Below are 23,829 nucleotides of genomic sequence, written 5' to 3'. Positions count from 1 at the left end.
GCTTTTAGAAGACTTACTGAAACAAAACCATATTTTCAGAGTTTCTTTCTTTTATAGCTTTAATGAACCCAAAGTCGCTATGACTCCCAGGAATTAATATCAGTATATAGGGGAGACCGGGGCGCCTTCGGTCACGGGGTGCCTCCGGTCACCCCCAATAACTCATTTTGAGTTTACGTATTTTTATGCTAGATGGCACTGGGGAGGTTGTTTATCCAAGGCGGATGTCCGAAGAAAATTTCCCTCAGTTAGCTTCAGCCAGTTTAGCTGGAGAGAGTTTCGTACCATTTTTTTGCGAAAAGTAAGTTTCTCTACTTCTGTTTGAACCTAGCCTTCCCCTTCTGTTTGGCATGGATTTCGATGATTAAATTTGTATACACATAGAAATGATAGGAATAGAAGATAGTGGTATTTCTAAGGAGAAATCTTTCTCTGTTTTCGGGTCAGAAGATAAGTTTGACAAAATGGCGGCTGGGGCACCTTAGGTCAGTCCACGACGGGGCACCTTCGGTCGCTGACCGGAGGCACCCCAACCTGATGAATAACGTAACCTTACCAGTTTTAAGTTAAAGATAGGTCTCTCTACAATTCAATTGTGGTTAACATTGATGCTCCCAGCATAGAACTAAAGTAAGGTGTACCAAAAGAGTTTGTTACTTTCAGAACGAGAGAAGGGCAGTGATATTCCGCTGCATCAGCGAGTGTGTCCAAAAGAAATGAAGCCTGTAAATGACGCGCTCGGGCCACAGTGCATTTTCTTTGACGCTTGTTGGGTCGTGCTATTAAGTTCCACGAACTTATTACGCCGGAAATAAGTTCGTTTGTGTCTTCTCTTTTACTGTAGGTCATTTTTACACTGCCAAATTCGGTAAGTCTTAATTTCATTGTTTCTTCCAGATCATTGGTTATGGTTCGGAACAGAGTTCCAAAACGCCCGAAGGGTGTGTCAGATGAGGCTATGAACATTGCTGTTTCCAAAGTTTTGATGGACAAAGCTTCAATTCGTAGTACTGCAACAGCTTTCGGAATACCGAAATCAACCCTTATCGACAACGTTCGCCGAGCAAAAGAACTACGCGAGCAAGAGCAAGGGGGCATACCAGTGCCTATTCAAGCTGGGGTCTCTAATTCTGGAACCTCTAGTGGTGGCACATTCAATAGTGCTTTTCTTCCGACAAGAAAAGAGAGACTGTCAACTGCAAAAGTTTTCACGGCCAATGAAGAGGGCCAGCTTGCTGTTTATTTGAAACATTGTTCGAAAGTCCATTATGGTATGACCCTGATGCAAACACGAAAGTTTGCATATGATTATGCAAAAAGACTAGATAAGAAAGTTCCTCACAACTGGGAAGAAGCACAGATGGCTGGGCCAGACTGGATGAAGGGCTTTATGATAAGGCAAGGTGATTTGTCTCTCAGAAAGCCAGAGAAAACTAGCTTAGCTCGCAGCTCGAGCTTCAATCGTGCTAATGTTGACAGATTCCTTGACAACTTGGAGGCTGTCCTGCACAAATACAAATTCACAGGAGAAAGCATTTGGAACTGTGACGAAACGGGGGTCACAACTGTACTTGACAGCCCCAAGGTGATAGCACAAACCGGTACCAAGCAGGTTGGTCAGGTTACCACAGCTGAAAGGGGTGAACTTGTTACTGTTTGTTGCTTTGTCAATGCTATTGGTGGAACCGTGCCACCAGTCTTCGTATTCCCCAGAGCAAAGTTCAAGGATCATATGATGTTTGGGGCCCCTGCAGGAAGTCTCGGCCTAGCCCAAACAACTGGTTGGATGACTGCAACATTGTTTTACGAGGCGATACAGCATTTCAAGAAACAAGTTCGATGTTCCAAGGACAGCCCGGTCCTCTTATTGCTCGATAACCATGAGAGCCACATCGGTCTTGACGTTATCATGTACGCCCGTGCAAATGGCATTGTTTTACTATCCTTCCCACCCCACTGCAGTCATCGTCTTCAGCCTCTAGATATTACTATCTATGGACCACTGAAGTCTGCTTTGAAAAGAGCATTTCATGATTGGATGACTTCAAATCCGTTTCAGAGGATCCAGATCACCCATATTGCCCAGCTTGTAGGAAATGCTTATCCAAATGCACTGACCATGAACAACATCATTTCTGGGTTTTCGAAGCCTGGCATTTGGCCCTTCAACCGCAATGCTTTTTCTGATGAGGATTTTTATGCTGCGTCTGTCAGCGACCGTCCTAAGGCAGAGCCGTGCCCATCAGCAACAGAGAGAAACCCACCAGTATCGGATCTACTAGATCCTTGCCCGTCACCGTCAACTGCACCGGCAACACCAGCTGCAGAGATTCGTTACTCTAATGCTTTGACCCCCGAAGATGTCCGACCGTATCCAAAGGCATTGCTAAGGAAACAGAGCAATAGGGGCGGAAGGAAAAAGGGTGCATCGAGAGTTTTGACAGACACACCAGAGAAAGATAAAATTGAAGCTGCTATGATGGCTAAGAAAGCAAAGCAAGATGAGAAAGATGCAAAAGCAAAAGCAAGATTGCTGAAAAAAAATATGAAGAAGCCAAGAAGTCAAACGAAAAGCAAGGGTCAGAAGAGGAAGCAGCAAACGTCTTTGTGCGATCAGTCGACTGATGAAGAATCTGTTGTTTCAGTTCATCTGGATGATGACACGGATGATAGTCTACATATCGGTGATGACGAGCTAACTGAGCCACTTGCACTGGGGACCCTTAGTATTGGCGACTATGTGTTGGTGGAGTTCGAAGGCAAGAACAGTTCACTGCACTACGTTGGATTCGTCAAAGAAAAAGATAACAGTGAAGTTTTTGTAAGTTTCCTTCGCAGAAAGGACAGTGATTCTAGCAAGTTTTTTTTCCCACAAGTAGTGGATGAAAGCTATGTCAATTTGGCGGATGTTAAGATGAAATTGCCCATTCCTAGCAGAAGTGGGGGTACGGCACGTGTCGCAGAGATGATTGAGTTCAGCGACGTCGATTTTTCACTTTTTCCAAGTCTCCGCTGAAAAGTGAAGTCGCTGAACTCAACCATCTCTGCCTCTGTATCAAAAGTGATGTCGAAAATTTCCTTCCGACAGTAATAAATGATGTGATTTTGTTACTTTGGCTTATTTTTACAAACAATAAACGAAGACATAAGTAAGCTTTGTATATTTAGCCATCTAAAGACAGGATAACGGAGGTAATTCGTATAATTGCAAGGCTGACCGAAGGTGCCCCAAGCCCGACCGAAGGTGCCCCGGGTTGGGGGCACCTCCGGTCAAAATGGGGCTTCAGCGGGATCACTTTTTTCTTACAATCCGGTTGAGTTCTAAGAAAACTACAAAATACATTTGGTAGATCAAATGTTGCTCTTCCCTGCGTTCAGCAAGATTTTTCAAAATAACGAACGTAAAATTCTTGGTGGCTGGTAATCGAAAAAGTGACCGAAGGCGCCCCGGTCTCCTTGAACAATCCGTCTACTTTTATTAGTATTTTTCAGTGATATTAGCTAAACACGTTAATCATATAGGGTTAAACAAGAATTCATCTTACTCCTGTTTCTGGTAATTTCTGTTCGCTTGAAGTTTCACTTAATTATTCAATATAGTTTCTGTTTTGAGCTTCATTTATTCATTGGTAGTGGTTTCTGTCAGTTAAAAAGCTAAAACTATATTTAAATATCTTAATTTCTTACTGTATCTCTCGCCATTTTCGGATAAATCTAGCTTTGATTGCTTCTGGCGAAGATGCAGCTGTATAATAGCTCGACGAGCTGTCCGAACAATGCCGAGACAATGTTGAACCTTTTCTCTGTGTAATATAAATAAAAAAACAAGTTTTTTCAACTGAAAGTAAGAAGCGACATTAAAACTTAAAACGAACAGAAATTACTTCGTATACGAAAGGGGCTGCTTCCTCATCAACGCCCCACTCTTTACGCTAAAGTTTGACTCTTTCTCTCAACTCTTCTTTTTAAAACAATAAAAAACTTTAGCGTAAAGAGCGGGGCGTTGATGAGGAAGCAGCCCCTTTCGTATACGAAGTAATTTCTGTTCGTTTTAAGTTTTAATGTCGCTCCTTATTTTTCAGTTGAAAAAACTTGTTTTTTTATTTAATTTCTGAACGTTTTTGAACCAATACATGTTTTGATTTTGGCTCTCCGCAGAGGAATTTGCATATTTATTTTATTTTTATTTTTTGGCTAAATGGCTTTCTCATAATTTTGATTGAATGATTTTGAGAAAAAAAGATCGGGGAGGAAGCCTAGTTGCCCTCCTTTTGGTTAATTAAAAAGGCAACTAGAACTTTTGATTTTTTACGAATCTTTTTATTAGTAAAAGATATACGTAACTTATAAATTAGCTTACGTAAAGAATTTTTGATTCTCATATTTTTATTACACATATGAGAGGGTTCGCCCCCTCGTCAGTACCTCTCTCTTTACAACAAGTCTTAAATTTTGTCCCAATTCATTAAGAATGACCCCTGAATCACAAAAGCCGTAGAATAAATAGTTGACATTACTAAAAATACTTTAGCGTAAAGAGCAAGGTATTAGGAGGAAGTGAGCCCCTCATATGGGTAATAATTTCTGTTCGTTTTAAGTTTTAATGCTGCTCCTTACTTCCAGCTGAAAAAACTTTTTCATATTTATTTTTTCATTGTTTTTTTTTTAAATAATGCTAGTAAATCCTGTGCTCCCTTCATGGAAATTTTCTTCCCCCATGACAAATTCCTAGACGGAAAGTTCCCACAGTATATACCCCTCTTCTCAACCCCTCCCCCCAACCAAAAAATCCTCCCGAAAACGCCTGTACACTTCCCAATAACCATTACTATATATAAGCACTGGTCAAAGTTTGTAACTTGTAGCCCCTCCCACGGGGACTGTGGAGGAGTAAGTCGTCTCCAAAGACATAGTTATAAGGTTTTTCGACTACGCTGAATAAAATGGCTATCTCAGAATTTTGATCCGTTGACTTTGGGAAAATAATTAGCGTGGGAGGGGGCCTAGGTGCCCTCCAGTTTTTTGGTCACTTAAAAAGGGCACTAGAACTCTTCATTTCCGTTATAATGAGCCCTCTCGCAACATTCTAGGACAACTGGGTCGATACGATCACCCCTGAAAAAAAAAAAAAAAAAAAAAAAAAAAAAAAAAAAAAACGCATCCGTGATCTGCCTTCTGGCAAAAAATACAAAATTCCACATTTTTGTAGATAGGAGTTTGAAACTTCTACAGTAGGGTTCTCTGATACGCTGAATCTGATGGTGTAGTTTTCGTTAAGATTCTATGACTTTTAGGGGGTGTTTCTCCCTTTTTTCTAAAATAACGCAAATTTTCTCAGGCTCGTAACTTTTGATGCTTAAGACTAAAATTGATGAAACTTATATATTTAAAATCAGCATTAAAATACGATTCTTTTGATGTAGCTATTGGTATCAAAACTCCATTTTTTAGAGTTTTGGTTTCTATTGAGCCGGGTCGCTCAAACAGTTCGTTACCACGAACTGTTTGAAATACATGAGTTAGAAGACCATTGCCTTTACAGGTGCCTTACATTGCCTTACATAATTACATAATTGCCTTACAGGACCATTGCCTTTAAACAGGTGCAAATAAAACATTTTTGGCCTTATGACAATAATCTTTAGTTCTAACCGAGATTTTTAAGACGACTCTAAAATAAATCTCTCGACTTTCTTATAATCAACAGCATGGATAACGAAAAGGCTCTGTGTCGATTTCATATGAGATTTTTTTTCAAATTGAGAATTTTGAAGTGTAAAAAAACTAAATCGCATCCAACTCATTTTTTTTTTCAAAATGTAAGCCGAGTTTTCTAGGATCAGTATCCTTATAATACAGATTTCTCTAAACTTTCATTCTATTGGAATCCCTAGTGTTAGATGCGAAATGCAAAAACCTTTGTGCTAAAAACAATTTGGAGAACTTAGTATAGAAAGTAAGTTACCTTCTCAAATTTTCCAAAACTGTTTTGTGGAAGTTGCCCAAGTAAAGAAACCACCAACTGCATTCATAAATGCATTCGTACATACCCTTAGAACCAGATATCCTCAGGGTAGTTGCGGTTTATAATGTCAAAGAATTTGGACATACATTCAATTTTAATAGCAAATAAAAAAAAAAAAAATGTTATTCGTCGTCTTGCCAATAAAATCCCACTTGGATCTTTGTATTAATAAATACAGGATAATTAACTAGACCACTATTCTAATAAGAATATACCTAGGATGAAAAATAAAAATAAAACGGCGCTCTACTTTAGCATTATTATCACCATTCGCCTAATTCACGTCCCCCTCTTTGTCAAGAAACTTCTAAGATAATGGGTTTTCAGACCTCAACTCAAATCCATCAAAACCCAAAAATGTTTCTATTCCAACAATAAGAAGAAACTTACTGATATATAATAATAATAATAATTTATTTTTTACCCACTAACAAAAGGGAAAAAGTGGAGTACAAGGAGAAAAACAAAAAACTACAAATAAGACAAAGAACACAAAAAAAAACACAAAAACAAATAACACAAATATAAGAAAAAAAATATAACAATTTAGCAAAAGAGGCGGATAAGATGATTGTTAGGACCAAAACAGATTGGCGCTTCATCAATTAAATTTGAACTTAGTTTTTCCACTGAAAGAACAATATCCGTTGCCTGATATTTATTAATTAACCTTCGGTTCCGGAATGATCGTGGTAAATAAAGTAGGAACTTGAAATACCGATAGTAATCCGTCTTGACCCTCTTTACGTCACCTTTATTTGAAAGCACAAAAAAAACAGCACAAAATAACACATAATAGTCGCAGGAGCTGGAGAACAGCTTTGTAAGTGCTTGTCGCCGGAAATGTCCACTATTTCCAACAATTTTAGAATACCCTTGATCACTAAAGGCAATCTTGGCACATCGGGAATTTCCAATCCGGGTGGCTTCAGCAAATCCAGAACAGTTCTTGAACAGAGATAAATCAAACGAGTCGCCAATCCCTTTTGCGATTCCGTAGAACTTCCTTTCCAGAAACTTCACGTCCGATGCCCGCAAGACTGATCGTGCTGAATCACAAAAACCGCTTGCCACAACGCTGTCAGTATTCACAATTATTCTGTCTCCAGAGGTTCGAATATTCTCAACACATTCATGTCCGGCAATTTTATCAATCACAGCTCTTTGTTTTGATGGATTGTCACGATCACGCGGTGTCTTCGTGATAACGATTGTCGCTTGATTCGTTACAACTGGAATAGAAGCATCACCGTTCCCTGGTAATCCTAGGAAGTGAAGATCATAAGTAGTCACCGTATCATTAATTTGCATCAGGGTCTGATGAAGAGTATTAATTTTTGTCGATAGCCTAGAATAGGCTACTGCAGGCAAACACAGAACCTCTGTGGGGGAACTTATCACAAAAACAGGAATGATAGGAAAAGGCTCAGTTTTCATTTTCTGAAACTGTTCAAACATGTCCTTCAGGTGATTCATTAGAGTATTTAGTCTCGTGCATTTAGGACAAACATCCGTAATCGACAGTTTTTCCCACAGCAGCTTCTTCCCCTTCGTAATATCAGCCAGCTCAAAAAAGTCAACAGCTGATTTCAAAATAACTACATCTTCTACTCCTCTCTCCAAGTTATACTGAAAAAAGTTCAGAACGGAGGAAAAAACTAAACATTTCGAAGGTTCAAGATCGAAGTCCATTTTCCTTGCACATTCGTCAATCCAAACCAGTAATGAAGGAACCTAGGAACAAGGGAAGAGTCAAAAAAAAATGTGAATTCTCTTCTGTCAAGGTCGCCTTGCCCCCATGTGTCGGTTCCACAATACGTACTGTCAGGTCATTGTTTCGTTTTAAAAAGTTGCCCATGAACCTTTCCCCTGGTATCCCATGTTTTAAAAAGTTTATGAGACAAACCCTTTTTTTCGCTACCTGTCCCAAAGAGCTTCGTAATTACTCCTTTGTAACTGGAAACCCAAAGTTCTGGCAGTCCTTCACCCAGGTTACAGCTTGTGCCTCAATATCTTCACCAAAAATTGGAGGAGGTCCTCGTTTTGACATAAAATCGAAAGTACTTGATCCAATAAGACCCAAAACACACCCCATGTGGACAATCATCATAGATCTGAAAAAAAAAACAAAAATAATACTAATCATTTTTTATAGATTCCAAAGAAAACACTTTTTATTAGTAAATGTGGTATTCAAAACTAAAAATATATATCTAGCAAATTAGAAGAAGATTGATCGTAGTTGCTTTTTATCTTTAACCGTAAAAAAAAAACTTCCAGAAACGAGTAATATGAAGCTGCTGTGGAAGGAGTGTTGTAGATGGATGTGGTGGAAGGGGATGACCAAGAGGGGTGAAGTGTTACAATGTTCATCAAATATTGATGCCAGACACTGATTCAAGCTTAAGAATCTCCCTGCCCTAAAATGGGAATTTGGAGATCTTCTAGGGATGAGCCCAATAATTTTTGCCGAGGGGGTTTGATGGTTGCTTGAAAACTCTCTTTAGTAGAAATGCTGCTTCCTCATTTACAGGTTTGGGAGGGGGCGGACTTGTTTAGAACCAATAAGTATAATCCCTTAGAAGATAAAGATTCTAGTCGTAAATTATTAGGAATTCATAGAAAGCACAGTTTTGTGAGAAAAAAGTGATCGTTTACTGGCCAGTTTCCTTTTTGGATTGTTCTATTATAGATGTCAAATGATGCAATGACGTCATCAACCAGGTCTCAGACGCAAGTCTATCTACTTGGCAGCACTGTGACTGAACTAAATGGAAGTAAATTACCGTCCATACGTATGGCACTTGGTCTATTTCTACATAACCACCAGGAAAAGGGTGAAACAATTAGACAATCTTTGACTTCAACTATCAAAGAAATAGCTGCATTTTGGTATAAAGCCAGGATTCCAACTATAGATGTGCAGAATTGTCGAACTAAACTAGAGAAGTTGTTTGAAGAATGGAGCTTATTGAAAAAGAACCAAGGTATGCAGTCAGTTAAACAACAAAGAGAGAAGCTGAGTTTCTCTGTAAGCTGCATGACCTTTTTGACATTGCTCACACCAACACCATGAACATAATGAAAATACCAGAAGATAAACAGTTTTTACTGTCTCAAAGAGAAAAAGGTAGAAAGGGAGCAATACTTGGTAGGGATGAAAAATTAGCCAGAAAGGAGAAACAAGCTGTAAGAAGGCTAGAAAAGACATTAGCAAGACAACAGACCAGCAAAGAAAGAGAAAAGGGGCAGAATGACAGCAAAATGATGGAAATGATTTTTTCATCTAGCAGTGATGAAGAAAATACAGACAGTAGTGATGATGATACTGTGAGCTGCAAGGCAGGAGCAACACAAGAAAAAAGACAGAGAGGTAGAAAAGTAGTTATAACTCCGCAACTTTCAGAAATGTTAGACAGAACCAAAATGTCTGACCTTAAAGCAATGTTTGTCATTACTGAAACTGCCAAAAGTTTGGGACATAACATCACTGATCTAGCTCTTAATTGTAATTCAATTCGTCGATGAAGAATGAAACACCAGTCCATAAAGACAGCCACCTTGAAAGCCGAGTTTCAAGTTAAAGTACCACAAGTAGTTCACTGGGATGACAAACTCATTGCTGGCTTAACAGGCAAAGAGTTAGTTGATCAACTACCCGTCATAGTTTCAGGAAAAGGGGTCTACCAGTTATTGACAGTTGCAAGACTGACCAGTGGTACAGGTGAAGCCCAAGCATCAGCTGTACACTCACCATGGACAATGGCTACACACCATGCACGATGGCTGTCAAAGGTCTTCTACAGTTTGAAAATGTGGATGTTCAGAGGGCAGTTTCATTTGAGTAAGAAAGAAGAAAAGGGGTTGCAAGATGTGTATATTCGCAGCACATGTTTATCTAAGAGTGCAGACGACAGATCTGAAACCAGTTAGTGCACTATATCATGATTATCAATTATTAATATCACTGTTGGACTATTTGGCCATCAATTCAAAAATTTCCAAATTGACATCCATGAAGATGGCCAACCATTTGTGGTATCTATCTCCAGAAAAAGTAGGTCTGGCGTTTTTTGACAATTCCATAGATTATGACACAAAGAAACAAATGGTAGAAGCAGTAAAACTCGTTGAAGAAGAACAGATATCTGTGGACTTAAGAACATTCAAAGAACATTACCAAAGACGAAAGTTAGTTGCAGTTTCTACTACAAGTGGTCCAAGCTCATCAAAAGTTATATCCTGACAGCATAAAGGAAACACTGTTGACAAGTGACATCTGACTTCTGCATCTAATAATTGTGCAATATGCAATACACTGTAATTAATTTGTGACTACTAACAATACTGACTAACTTAAACTATATTCCCACAGCATTAATCCACATTTCTACAGTATTACCCTCATTATTACTGTTATTCTATTAGGCCTACAGTATTGACAAAAAGTGTGACAGTAATTATATTATTTGCATCACTATTTTCAATATTACAACAGATATTTAATTAAATTAGATGTGAAATTAAATTATCATTATTATGATGCAAATAAAGTTGCTGACAATTACTTCTATACTACTAAATAAATTTATCTGTGTTAATAATATTGTTTTGAGTAAATGGACATCTACATTAAATATGATCTGTTTTAAATAATGGTATCTGTTTTGTAATCTTTTAGGCCATTGATCTACCTTTAAATATTATTTAAAAAGGTTCATACTTACCCAGTAGTTTTTTTTTACAAAGGAAAGGAAAAATTGTACTGGGTAAGACCTAGGAAAATAAAAAATAAAATTCACCATATAATCACCACCCTAATATATATATATATATATATATATATATATATATATATATATATATATATATATATATATATATATATATATATATATATATATATATATATATATATATATATATATATATATATATATATATATATATATATATATATATATATATATATATATATATATATATATATATATGTATATATATATATATATATATATATATATATATATATATATATGTATATATATATAAATTCTAGTCTCTATGACTCTTCAATACTAAACTCCCCTCCACACCCCAGCCTTGACCTCCAAATTCTACCCTAGCCCCTGTCCACCCTTACCTTCCCAACCCCCTTACCTCTCTAACTCCTCTTCCTCCCCTACCCAACCTACAAGACATAATGAAATCCAGCAAATTCCCCCCAGAATTGATCCTTTAAATTCTTTTAAACTGAGGTACAGGTTCTGCTGCCATAATGCTCAACAGTAGATCATTACCTGGTACCAAGACGCAAATCAACAAATGCATTATCACTTTGCCTAGTTTCATAATCATGCAGGTCACTATTAATTTGGTAAAAATATTTTTAAAACATTTGGGTTAAACCATTCATACACTGCAGCTTGGTAAAACACAAATAAAAATCCTGCAGCTTGGTAATCTCTTATCTGACCTACATTAAGGAGCTTCAGACAGCAAGCAGAGGTGTTATGTACATCCTGGACACACCTACCAAACCTATGGTTTTAACATCTTTGTTTTGTAGAACTTGCGTTCTTCTTTAGTTGCATAAGAAGTTAGTGCTCCCTAGGAGGAAACCGTACACAATATATAGAAAAATCCACAAATAATATATAGCTAGAAGTATTCCTTGAGAAAAAGTACTCGAGACATCAAAGTATGTCTAATCCATGGGCAATTTTTGATGAAATTACATTGCTGTGACATTTCCATGCCAGATGGCAATTCAGATAAAAACCAAGGTAGCAAAGATGATGATCAACTCATTGCACTGGATTACCAGATAGTTACCTAGCCAGGCACCTCCAGCAGTGTACCAACTCTACACAAAGTCATTAAAAATGTATTCACACAATAGACTTAATGAAGTGAAAATATCCAGCCTTTTCAATGTGAAATTTGCTTTTCTCAGGTCCTTCACAGATGAAGCAAACAGAGTTAAAACAGTATCATCAGCAAACAAGATAAGACACACATCTTTCAAATAAAGATGCAGACCTAAGACTGACCCTTGTGGTACTCTACACATTATGGAAATGCTGCTGAGTGCATATTGGTCAACACTACTTTGATGGATATCCCTGTGAGATAACTTTCAAACTGCTTTAAGTACTTTCTGGAGATGCCTAATCAACTGCATCAAATGATTTGCAATATCTATAAATATAGACAAAGGTGTTTCACTTCTGTCCATACCATTGTTAATTGATTTCATAAGTAGTTACATTTTACAGAAGAAAGAATATATTTTCCTCAAAAAACTTTGTCAGTCCATATTTACAATATAAATTCAGCCTAACCTTAAGCAGCTAATGCAGATAAATCATTCAGTTACATTATTTTTTTTTTATTTAATCATTTTATAGTTTTTGGAAGGCTATGCTGCTTTATGAGTAGTTTGACACTGTGGCTAGCTTTGACAGTAGGCTAGCCTAGACACTCAGGCTGTGAGACTTGAAAAGGACACTATAAAGGTATTTAGGAAGAAAAAAGAGGGGGGCAGGTTAAAACCTTCTCTTTATAATTTTACACCATTTAATATAATGTGGTCTGGACAGAAACTCTTCAGAAATTCTTTGTTTTAGTTTCCATAGTTTTGTTACTAAACTATTAGGCTATATTTTATTACATTTCATTATGATTAACCTAATTTCAATTCTTGAGTGTGTATCCTATAATATGGAAGTAGCATACCAAGTGTCTTCTTATTTTAGACACAGCTTATAAATATCTTAGCATCACTAGTGTTAAAACTAGTAGACTATACCTGTAAACTGAATCAACAATGACAGAATTGAGAATCAATAAATACATTGGAAGTAGATATAATGGGCTAGGCTATGATTTGGTAAAATCAAAAAGGTTATTTAATTGAATTTGCCACAAAAACAATTAATGTAGGCCTATTTAGAAAGACCATAAACAAAGACATAAAGTGGTATATTATCATTAGTCTGTTTGTTAATAAGAAATACAAACAACTAAGATAAGAAATAGTGACACATCAAAGAATGTGGATAACTTTACCTATATTGATCAAATTTTGGCACTGAGAATATACAATAGCCTATTTAATTTTATTAAAATTTTTTGTTAGAGATTTAGTTAAAATTTAACATTTTTGAACTTAATTATGATAAATCAATGCTTGCTGATTAATAAACCTGAAAAGATTCACACAGTTAGGTTGAAACCAATGATTTGATCCTAATAGGAACCCAAAAATTACTTGAGAAATTGTCATTTTAAGGGTCCATAAAGGGCTTAAAACAAAATTTGAACCTAAAAAGCTGTAGGCTATTTGGAAATAACACAAAAAAGCATGAAATGGTATGGTAAGGTAAAAAATATAGACTTTCCCATTTTTACCAAAAAGCCTTTGGGGTAAAATTCTATATGATTGACTTTTGGCTGTCTCTGAGAGGGGTTAGGTGAGGAAAATGAAACTATCAGGAAGGGCCCAAAGTCTAAAGTATGTCCAAGGCAGGGTTGCCACTCCAACAAAATAAATGGTACTAATCAGAACCACCAAAAAGTACTACTTTAGAAAAAAAGTACTACTTTCCAAAAAATTTTGCGCGTATATTCGACCCGATATTTATCTCTTTGGTTTACCTCATAGCAAGATGATTTTTTTTGTGTCTGTGTTCGAGACCGGTTTATCTTGTCCACCTACAGACAGTCTTGGAAAGTATTTGCCTGGAAATGATAAGCTATTCAGCTAATAAGATTAAGATTTATTAATTGCTAAGCAGCCCGAGGGCCATGGCAACAAAAAATAAAAAGAAATGCATCACACGAAAATGCACATAAAAAAAAAACAAAAAAAAGAAAAAATTGCGCCAGTCGCATACTTGAATAAGGCGAGCCTAACATAAGGAGGGTTTTCGCGAGTTGGAAAGCAAAGTCGGAATCACTTTCCAGTGGTTTTCGCGCTGCTTCGAAAAGTTGCCGAGCTTTCCACATCGGTTTTCGCGCGTTGGAAACCGAAGCAGCTTTCCGGGAAAGTGATTCCACGAGGTTAGTGGAAAGCTCCGCGGAAAGTTGAATTTTCGGCGGGAATTTCAAATTTGTTGAAAGAAAACAGTGCAAGTGTCACTAATAAATAAAGAAAAATGGCAAGCGGTATTGGGGTGACTTCGGTGGTATGTATGAGAATCAAAGAACCGTTAAGTAAACCATATTTATTCGAAATAGTTTGTAATTCAATATTTTCTCGGGGATATCAGCTTTCCATGTGTTTTCGCGATCAGTCCAGCGGGAAAGTGGAAAGTGATTCCAGGAATCGCTTTCCCACAGTTTTCGCGATGCGCTTCGCTCGCCGGAAAGTGATTCCGAGATCTCGCGAAAACCCTCCTATAGATAAGGATACACACGTTTTGGGCACTATCATATTTACATATATCGAATTCTTCAGAACAGTGCCAAACAGTGGCACTTGCTGATAGTGCCAGTTGCAGAAAGGTTCGTTTCTTTTTCAGAGGGCTAGGACAATTGTGTAGCTGATAGTGCCCTAGAATTTAGATTGCAACATTTTTATTTCAGGTATGAAATTAACAAAATACAGAGATCTTTCAGTTATTTAAGTAACTAGTATAGAGATTGCATCATCGCTACACCATCATCACAGGAGCATAACATAAATATTTAACATTAGGAGGTATAGGACTTTCGACTTCGAGACTAAAATTATCGGCCTTTGTTAACCATTTTGAGCCAGTGAATTGCTGGAGCGTTAATCTGGCTTCTTTTTGTTGGTATAACAAAACTTTTGCAATAGATTTTTCTTTATAATGAGAGTTTGAAGGCTTCAAAGTTGTTAAGCGAAGACGGAGTTTCGTGTCCTATTGGTCAGAGAACCGTTGTTTGAAAACCTACCATAAGGAAGCACAAAATGTACGGAAAGTTTGAAGGCTTCAAGCTCCCCTTTCTGATGAAACTTTTCTACGAAGCTGTAATTCTACAATTAAAAAAGAGCAAGCAAACTGTTTCCAATCACTTACAGGCTCAGAATGGTTATCAAACACGGATAAATCAGTCACAAATTCGGAAGTCCTATACACAACAATATTAAATTACTTCATTTCTGCCTTTTTCGTTTTCTTCAGGTATTCTACAATCTCTCTACAATTACAGACAAATTAAGGTGCCACGAAACAAGACGTCTTACTTGGCTGATCAGGGCTTCCATTTCTTTGCGCTCCTGATCAGTTCTGCAGGAACATCCCATGTTTCTGGATTCGGAACTTCTCGTTTCACGTGCATCATATTAGAAATCGTTTCTGGCAGTAATCTATTTCGGAGTGGTGTCCGAATCAGCTTTAATGCCGAAAACTGACGTTCGGCCGAAGCGCTGCTGTGAGGCAGAGACATAATACCCTTCATGAATATGGGTAGATCGGTAAAAGCGGGATCTCCAACTCCATCCTTGAGGGTGGATACCAAGTTCCAGAACTGCAGAACTGGCATTTTCCCTTCTTTCAAGTCTTTCTTCAGTAGTGGTAGCCTCCTCCACTCTCTGTTTAGGACTTCAACATTCACCAAACCACTGAAACAGTCCCTGAACATTCGGTAAAGAGGATTATAGAAGGAACCGAACCAGACAACGCAGTTTCCGGCGACAGCCAGTCAAGCATTCGAAGCAAGGGGTCTTCACTGTTCACTCGTCGCTTTATTTCAGAACACAACTTGATGTAAAATGCAAGGCAATGCTTCTTTGCCGTAGCTAGCTGCCTCTCTTGAAGTTTACGACTGTCTATCTGATCAATTGCGAAGAGCTCGAACTCAGCTCCAAAATGCATTTCTGTCTCCATAGTTCTGAAGTTTCTGGGGTCTGAGAAATCTATTTCAAAGACAGAACGAATGGCCGAAAGCTCATCTTTGATATAATTCCTTGCCAGTTCGGTAAGAGTGTCCCCCACACTTCTTAAAAGCTTGTGAACTTTCACTTCTGTGCTCTGGAATTCGACATTCAACCGGTTCACAATAGGCAGAACATAGTTGAGAAACAGGTAGTAGAGTTTGACTTCAGGATCAGTCAGAGCTGCATAAAGTTTCACAGCCGTTTGATCACGACCTGCAATCGCAGGTTCAGTGAAAAATAGTGTCAGGGCAGTCCACTGTTCCACCAGTCTCTGTGAGACGGCCTCGAATGCAAGCCAGCGAGTAGCGGACGGGTATAGCAGTGCATGCTCGGCTATTTCACAAAACTTTTGAAATTCTTTGAACTCGCGTAGACGTTTCGCGCTATTCGAAACGTAGGTGTATATGTCATTGCTGAATCTGACGATCTCTGTAGGCAATTTCTCACAAGCGGAAGCAGAGCACAGAGCAAAGCTGTGACAGATACACCCAAAAACAGCAAGCCATGGAATATCTCTCTTTATGAGGGCTGCAAGACCGTTGTTCCTCCTAAGCATCACACTTGCATTATCAGATGCAAAACCAATACACTTTTCAAGTGATATTTTCTTTTCGCTTAAAGTCTTGTAGATCAGGTTTTTCAGGCCTAGTGCTGTTGTATCCTCGACTTCTGGGATAGCCAGGAAATCTTCCTTGACTTCGCAAGTTGTGCCATTGTAATATCGTACAATTATTACAAGGTACTTGGTACCACACCTGTCAGTACTTTCGTCAGCCATTAGGGAATATACTGACTCTTGCAATCTTGAGCTAAGCTGGCTGATAGCATACGGGGCAATCACGTTTTTAATTTGCCCCATCAGGGGACAACAAGTATTCATAATAAAATAAAATTCATTGCTACTTTAACAATAAAAGTAGAACTGCCGGACTAGTCGGACTAGTTATTTGTCACCAGAACGGACTAGTTATTTGGACTAGTTATTTGTCCTCAGAATGTACATATGAACTAAGAGTCCCCCATCAGGGGACAACAAGTATTCATAATAAAACAAAATTCATTGCTACTTAAACAAGAAAACTAGAACTGCCGGACTAGTCATGTATATTAACTATTTTTTTGGTTAGGACTAACCCCTTGGGTTCATTAAAAAATAATTTGGAACTAGCCCCATTGGGTGAGTCTACTCTCCCTACTGGATGGCACTAATTCACAGGTGGATTAGTTTACAGACTTTCTCCTTTCAAAACTAAAAGCCACTCTTCTTGAACTGATTTTCCTTCAGTGAAGTGAAGGCTTCACTTCACAGATTATAGAACTGGCTCTTGTCTTGCCTTTCTTTTAAAATGATGTTTGTTGAGTTCAAGATCAGTTTTCAGCATTTTAACCCATGGCAAGATGTTGTATCCAGTGGGGCAAATTGAGTCTTCTGTCAGTTGAAATCTGGAATTCCTGGGGCAAATTTCTGACAGAGCTTCAATATCTATCTGACTTAGTTTGAGCCGTGTTACCAGTTCTGGCATCTTGTTGGTGATAACATCAATGTTTGCTGTCACAATGTTTACAAGTTTTTGGGTGTGTCTGGGCAACTTTTGGTTATAAACACTATTATTCTCACTTACAGTTGAAGTGGCTTGATTACAGCTGAGGTACGCAGAGCAGCTATTGAGGGACAATGTAGAGGGGCATGGGGACATAACTGTTAATTCACTATTTTTTACTTTCACAGAAGTTTGCTGTTACATTGTTATTATTACTCACATATAAACTATTTACAGGGGGGCTGAAATGGTAGGAGGTAGTGGCTATTTTTCCATGCTCAAGCAGCTTGCTATCAGAATTGCTTGTGTTTGCCCATTTTTGTGATTTTTCTTTTTTAATCACTAGGTCTGTTTCTCTGCATGCCAGTCTCTTCTTCATCTTTTCCAGCAGGGTTTTTCTGGTGTTGCAACCTTCGTTGAAACTGTTGCTCTAGAGTCGATTTGTGCTGGTAGGATGCATCCAGGATAAGCTGCTTTTCAGTAGAGCCGGCTACTACGAATAAGACTGGTGGGTGTTGCAGTGGTTGCCCAGCCGTGAGGGCTTAGGCTGGTAATCTCTTCACAGTGAAAATTTTGGTTGCTATTTTGTAGGTATCCTGGAAATATTTGGCAAGGAAGTCTTTGTCACTTGCTTGGATTGGAATTCTGTATCTGCTGATGTTGAGTTTTTATTGCTGCCTGTCTTGCTTGCTTCTGACTGTGTGGTGTAGGTGTTCATCTAGTCCATCTGGTACAAGCTCTATCACTTGTGAAGTCATTGCCAAGTCAACAATCGCTTTTACCTTGCTAACATTGCATTTTGTGGCAAGTTCCTTGTGAATCTCTTGGAGGCCCTTGTTGTCAGTTGACATTATGCTAGCAGTATGTCAATATTTGGCAAGGAAGTCTTTGTCACTTGCTTGGATTGAAATCCTGTATCTGCTGATGTTGAGTTTTTATTGCTGCCTGTCTTGCTTGCTTCTGACTGTGTGGTGTAGGTGTTCATCTAGTCCATCTGGTACAAGCTCTGTCACTTGTGAAGTCATTGCCAAGTCAACAATCGCTTTTACCTTGCTAACATTGCATTTTGTGGCAAGTTCCTTGTGAATCTCTTGGAGGCCCTTGTTGTCAGTTGACATTATGCTAGCAGTATGTCAATATTTGGCAAGGAAGTCTTTGTCACTTGCTTGGATTGAAATCCTGTAGCTGCTGATGTTGAGTTTTTATTGCTGCCTGTCTTGCTTGCTTCTGACTGTGTGGTGTAGGTGTTCATTTAGTCCATCTGGTACAAGCTCTGTCACTTGTGCAGTCATTGCCAAGTCAACAATTGCTTCTACCTTGCTAACATTGCATTTTGTGGCAAGTTCCTTGTGAATCTCTTTGAGGCCCTTGTTGTCAGTTGACATTATGCTAGCAATGTCGTCATGTACTTCTTTTTTGAAAGATTCATGAGAGAATATAATTTGAGTTTATGCTATCAAGTATTTCTAGTATACCCTAGTGTTACCAACAGAACTTGAACAAAATTAATGGTTTTACTGCTACTGCTACTAACAACTCACCACAACACCAAGGCACCTGAGGCCAGCACAGCTGCACACTCTCCTCAATCCCAATCTATTCAAAGCCTTCCTCTTTTCCTCTTTATACCCTCCATTGAACTTCCAATCTCCCTTAAATCTTCTTTATAACATCCTCATATCCCAACTACAGACAACCTGCTTTCCATTTAGCCCTGGATGGTTGGCCAACAAGAACTATCTATGGCAATCTTTCATTACCAGAATGTGTCCTGGACAAGTCAACCTTTATCTCACTACAGCTCTTGAAAGTGGGATTGAACTGTATTTTTTAATGTTGATTGTTTGAAACATGGTTAGTCAGCTGGCTACCCAGAACAATCCATTGGCAATATCTGTGGAAAACATATTGCAAATTTTCATCTAGTTTTTGGAGTGCTTGTGCTTCAGAACCATATTTGATTACTGTCATCTCTTTAGCTTCCAAAATTCTAATGTTGGTTAACAAATTTATCTTCCTAACTTTTCAAACTTTTTTCAACTTAAAAAAAACACCCTGAGCCATGGGTAGTTTACTTTTAACGTAGTTAGTGCTCCCACTGTTTTTTCTAATAATACTGGCAAGGGAAGTGAAGCTGTTCACCTAATTAATCTTTTTACTACCCATTTTCACCTTTTCATCTTGTCATATTTCTAGCCTTAGTGACCTTGTCTTATTAACATTAATTTTTAAACCTATTCTAGCACACCAAACTTGCAAAACCTATTAAAGCTCATTCATTTTGCTCAAACATTCATTTAGGACGGATGTTTTTCCTTCCCAGTTGATTCCATGTTCTGAAATTGCCTTTCTTGTGCTCCTTAAGGCAAAGTCTATAAAATTGATCCATATTAAGGGGGATAAAACACAACCTTGCTTAACTCCCAATTTGATATTAAACAAGCTGCTAACCTCATTTCCTACCTTAACCACAGAAGTATTATTCTTGTACATAGCACTAATCACTTTAATATGTTTGTCTGGTATACTATACAAAGATAATACCTTCACTAAAGCTCTTCCATCAACAGAGTTGAACGCATGATCATAATCTATAAAACTGAAGACCAAAAAAGATAACTTCGAAGACCACAACTGAGGACCAAATGTGTTTGATAACTCAGGCTCTCCTCAATTATAAAACCTAAGGTTGGAAGTTTGGTTGGTACATCCTCTACCTTTTCTAAAACTGCACTGTTCTTCTCTTATCACTTGGTATATAAAAAATCTTAGTCTAAAAAGTATCATATTACTAAGTATTTGTTACCTACAGAGACCAGACTAATGTCTTGATAATTACCAAACTTACTCTTATCACTTTTCTTATGCAGTAGTTTATTTAGGATTTCATACAATTGCTAGGTACTTCCCCTTTTTAAAAAATCATTATTTAGTAAAAGTATTTTGTATAAACTTTGTATTTTGTATAAAAGAATTGATTGTACAAATTTTGTAGGGGGTTTATTGGATTCCTAGTTGGAAGTTGTAGTGCCATCTTAACCTCATATTATCCTGCAATGCATTGGATAGAAATTTGGAGATGGCCATTTGTTGTTGTAGAAACTTTGAAAACAAATCATTTGATTGGAAATCAAAAGGGTTAGTACCCTTTTTAATACTCAAAAGTGATTGGAGGGAAATTAACCACCCCCTCTTGTCCACCATTTCTCTAAACACATCCAAATTTTGAGATAGTCATTTTGTTGAATGCAACTGAAAGGACTGGAATTTAAGTCTTTGAGGATGACCCCCCACAGTCCCCAGGACAAGGTAAGTTATGTTCTGGGAAATAAAGGCTGATTGCATAAACTATGGAGAGGGAAGGGGGGGGTTGATTAGTAATCAAAAGTTGCACTGCCATTTTTAAGATTAAAACATAAAATCACAAAGAAAGGATAAAACAAGGACAATAAACAGCTATTTTTTTAAATGTTTTTCACTGGGTTTATTCTGTCCTTGTTTCATTCTTTCTTCAAAATTTTATTTTTATCATGATTAGCCAGGGTGATATCCCCACCCCTGAAACTTTGTATTTTCCGTAATACATTTTGAGATGGCCAGATGTTGTTGTAGAAAATTTCAAGAATACTCATTCAATTGGAAAAGGAAAGGGCTACTGCCCTATTTATTAGGCGAAAGTGATTGGAGGATAACAAGTCTCCTTTCCCTGCATGCCATTCAATTCCAAAAACACATAAAATCAAAATTTTGAGATAACCATTTTGTTCTGTGTTGTTGAAAACTCTGGAAATTATGTCTTTGATAACTCCCACGCCTTCTCAAGATTAAATAAAAAAAAAAACAAGTTTTTTGAAATGAAAATGATATTTTAACCCATCTAAGGGCTAGAACTATCTCATATGTGGAGTAGTAATACAGAATCCACATATATGGGTTAGTACAGTACCCAGTTTTGAACCAACTCAATAATAGGGGTTAGTTATAAATAAACAGTTAGCAACTTAGCTAATGTACATAACTGCGTTGGGCTGGGACGTTGCATAGCAGTTGGCCCTCACATTACAAATTTGTTTGGAAAATTTTACCTTAGTTGGTCACATTTGAAAATACATTCGAAATTCTTGCCTGTCAATCTGATAACTTGCAGTCGCGGATTCTAAAAATCCCTAGAAGGCTAGAAACAACGAAGTCGGCACGACTTTGAAAATCCCTAGCAGCGAAACGAAACGATTTCGACTTGACTTGAAAAATTACCGAAAAAGTGCCATTTTATGGACAAAAAAGTACTACTTTCACAAAAAAGTATTAAAAAAGTACTACTTTCACGTAAAGTATCCAAAAAGTACTACTTTGATCAAAAAGTACTAAAAGTAGTACTTTCGTACTACCCGTGGCAACCCTGGTCCAAGGAAGGTATTTTGAAGTACCCACCTCCACTCTTTCTCCCTCTTGCAGAAGATCTATTTTGCAAGGTCTTACTTTTATAACACTCATTTTTTAAAGGTCATCAAAGGTCAAGGACCTTTAGAGGGAGAAGGAGTGGAGGTGGGTACTTGAAAATACCTTCCCGGGACATACTTTGGTACCCATTTAGCCTTTAGACTCATCCCTGAAAGTTTCATTTTCCTAACCTAACCACTTTCCAAGATAGCCAAAAGTCAATTAACTAGAATTTTACCAGCCTTCAGTCATCTGACTATTTTCATTATCCCTAAAAGGCACGTTGATTTTTGCTTGTTCTTTATATGCTTGTTTGTTAGTCACTTCAGCATATGACCTATCAACTATTTCTGCTCTTCTAAAACTCATTTGATGTCTTTCTGCAACTTTTAGAATCTCAGTATTCCTTTGCCTGACAATACATTGCATTGAAGTTGATGGATGGTTACCATTACAATTGATGCATTTGTATAGTGATGTTTTATTTTGTAGATTGATGTTCCTCATTTGACACAGTCCAGATGCATGCTTTTCAGCACATTGTAGGCAAATTTCTTCTTTTGCTGGGCAATATTTCTTTACATGTCCATATCTTTGGCACTTATGACATTGCAGCAATTGTCCCTTATATTCATGAACAATCCGCCTCCTCCCCCCCATCCCGACCACTGGAGGAAGGAAATTATTTTCAAATGTTATCAATATTGCTAGACTGTCTTCCATTTTTCTAGTCTCTCTGTTAAATCTCTTTTGCCTTTTGGCCCCAATTATTGTAATTGGGCTATCTAAACTATCTAAAACATCATCCTCTGAAACATCAAGGGGTATTCCCTTGATTATCCCTCTTACTGTCTCACCTCTTCTTTTGGCTTCTATTGCCAAACCACACATTTCACTTTGCTTCAAAATTTTCTCAGCTGCCACCTCATTTTTTACAAAAATAAGCATTTTCCTTCTTTGGGCAAAAACTTCAAACTCAAACTTGTTTTCTTTTAATAGTTCTTTCATGCGCCTTTGAAAGTCTGAAATCTTCTGGGAATCTTTTTGATTCCTCTTCCTCCTTTACTTCAATGACTATTCCAATCTTGAAAAGTTCTTCTTCTGGCATATCAAATTCTTTATTAATATTTAATTTTGTTGACACCCACTGTCTCTGGTTTGGCTCCATATTTATCCCTTTCTTTCCATCTTTTGGAACCTGGGATGAGAGTCCATCCTTATTCACTACATTATACTTTTTCGATTGAGGTTGTTGACACTCAGTATCTGTAGGTCTTCTTTTTGTAGCTAATTTGTTGTCTATTTCAGTGTTCACACCTTCTACAACATAAGGGTTAACACAATCAAACATGTCTATTTCCTGTTCACTATATGCTTCTCTGCTTCTTGGTAAGGGTGGGTACTCCTGATCAAGTAGTGGGCTGTATCTATTTTGCGTGGGTACCATTAGTACATAGGATGATACAGTAGGCAAGCACGTGTTATTAGGGCTATTAGAAGGTTGGATTGGTATAAACATTTGCCCGTACTGGTTAATTACAGGCACTGTTGTTAATCCTTGCATATTTTGGTAACCATAGGGGATTTTGACTGGAGCTCCTGATGGCACCATTATTGGTCACTTTCCTCTTCTTGCAAAATATATTCTTTAAGTCTTTCCAAATTAACTATATTTAATCTCCTTCCACACTAAAACCCTAGTCCGTCCTTTTCAACTTTGTGACGATTGAATTGGATAACTTTAAAGTGTTTAAAATTTGTATCGGAACTGGTAATTGGTGCGAAGATGAACTTTTCTACAATTCTATCCTGTGCTTTGTACAGAAAAATCTTGCTAAAGGAGTTTCGCCCGATACGATAAAAGAGTACATGGCCGATTTCTTCGAGTCTTCTTCTCTTTGTGAGTTCCGTAAATT

The 23,829-nt window shown here is 37.7% G+C and overlaps 2 protein-coding genes across 2 annotated transcripts; both read right to left on the bottom strand.

Moving 5' to 3' along the window:
* Positions 1 to 6,425: 6,425 nt before the first annotated feature.
* On the bottom strand, positions 6,426 to 22,445 carry LOC136041106 (uncharacterized). Its single transcript, XM_065725665.1, has 2 exons — positions 22,363 to 22,445; positions 6,426 to 8,139 (listed from the first exon to the last, which is right to left on the bottom strand). Exon 2 carries the CDS (start codon positions 7,715 to 7,717, stop codon positions 6,572 to 6,574), a length of 1,146 nt encoding a protein of 381 aa, XP_065581737.1. The 5' UTR covers positions 7,718 to 8,139; positions 22,363 to 22,445; the 3' UTR covers positions 6,426 to 6,571.
* LOC136041102 (uncharacterized) lies at positions 22,148 to 22,861 on the bottom strand. Its single transcript, XM_065725657.1, has one exon. The coding sequence runs from the start codon at positions 22,859 to 22,861 to the stop codon at positions 22,148 to 22,150; it is 714 nt and encodes a 237-aa protein (XP_065581729.1).
* Positions 22,862 to 23,829: the final 968 nt, after the last annotated feature.

Source organism: Artemia franciscana, chromosome 21 (genome assembly GCF_032884065.1).
Source record: "Artemia franciscana chromosome 21, ASM3288406v1, whole genome shotgun sequence".
NCBI classification, from domain to species: Eukaryota; Metazoa; Arthropoda; class Branchiopoda; order Anostraca; family Artemiidae; genus Artemia; species Artemia franciscana.
This window is presented reverse-complemented; position numbering and strand designations above follow the sequence as displayed.

What these genes read in the sequence shown, in the direction of transcription:
- LOC136041102 (XM_065725657.1), bottom strand. Translation starts at nt 22,861, where the DNA reads ATGCTTATTTTTGTAAAAAATGAGGTGGCAGCTGAGAAAATTTTGAAG.
- LOC136041106 (XM_065725665.1), bottom strand. Translation starts at nt 7,717, where the DNA reads ATGGACTTCGATCTTGAACCTTCGAAATGTTTAGTTTTTTCCTCCGTT.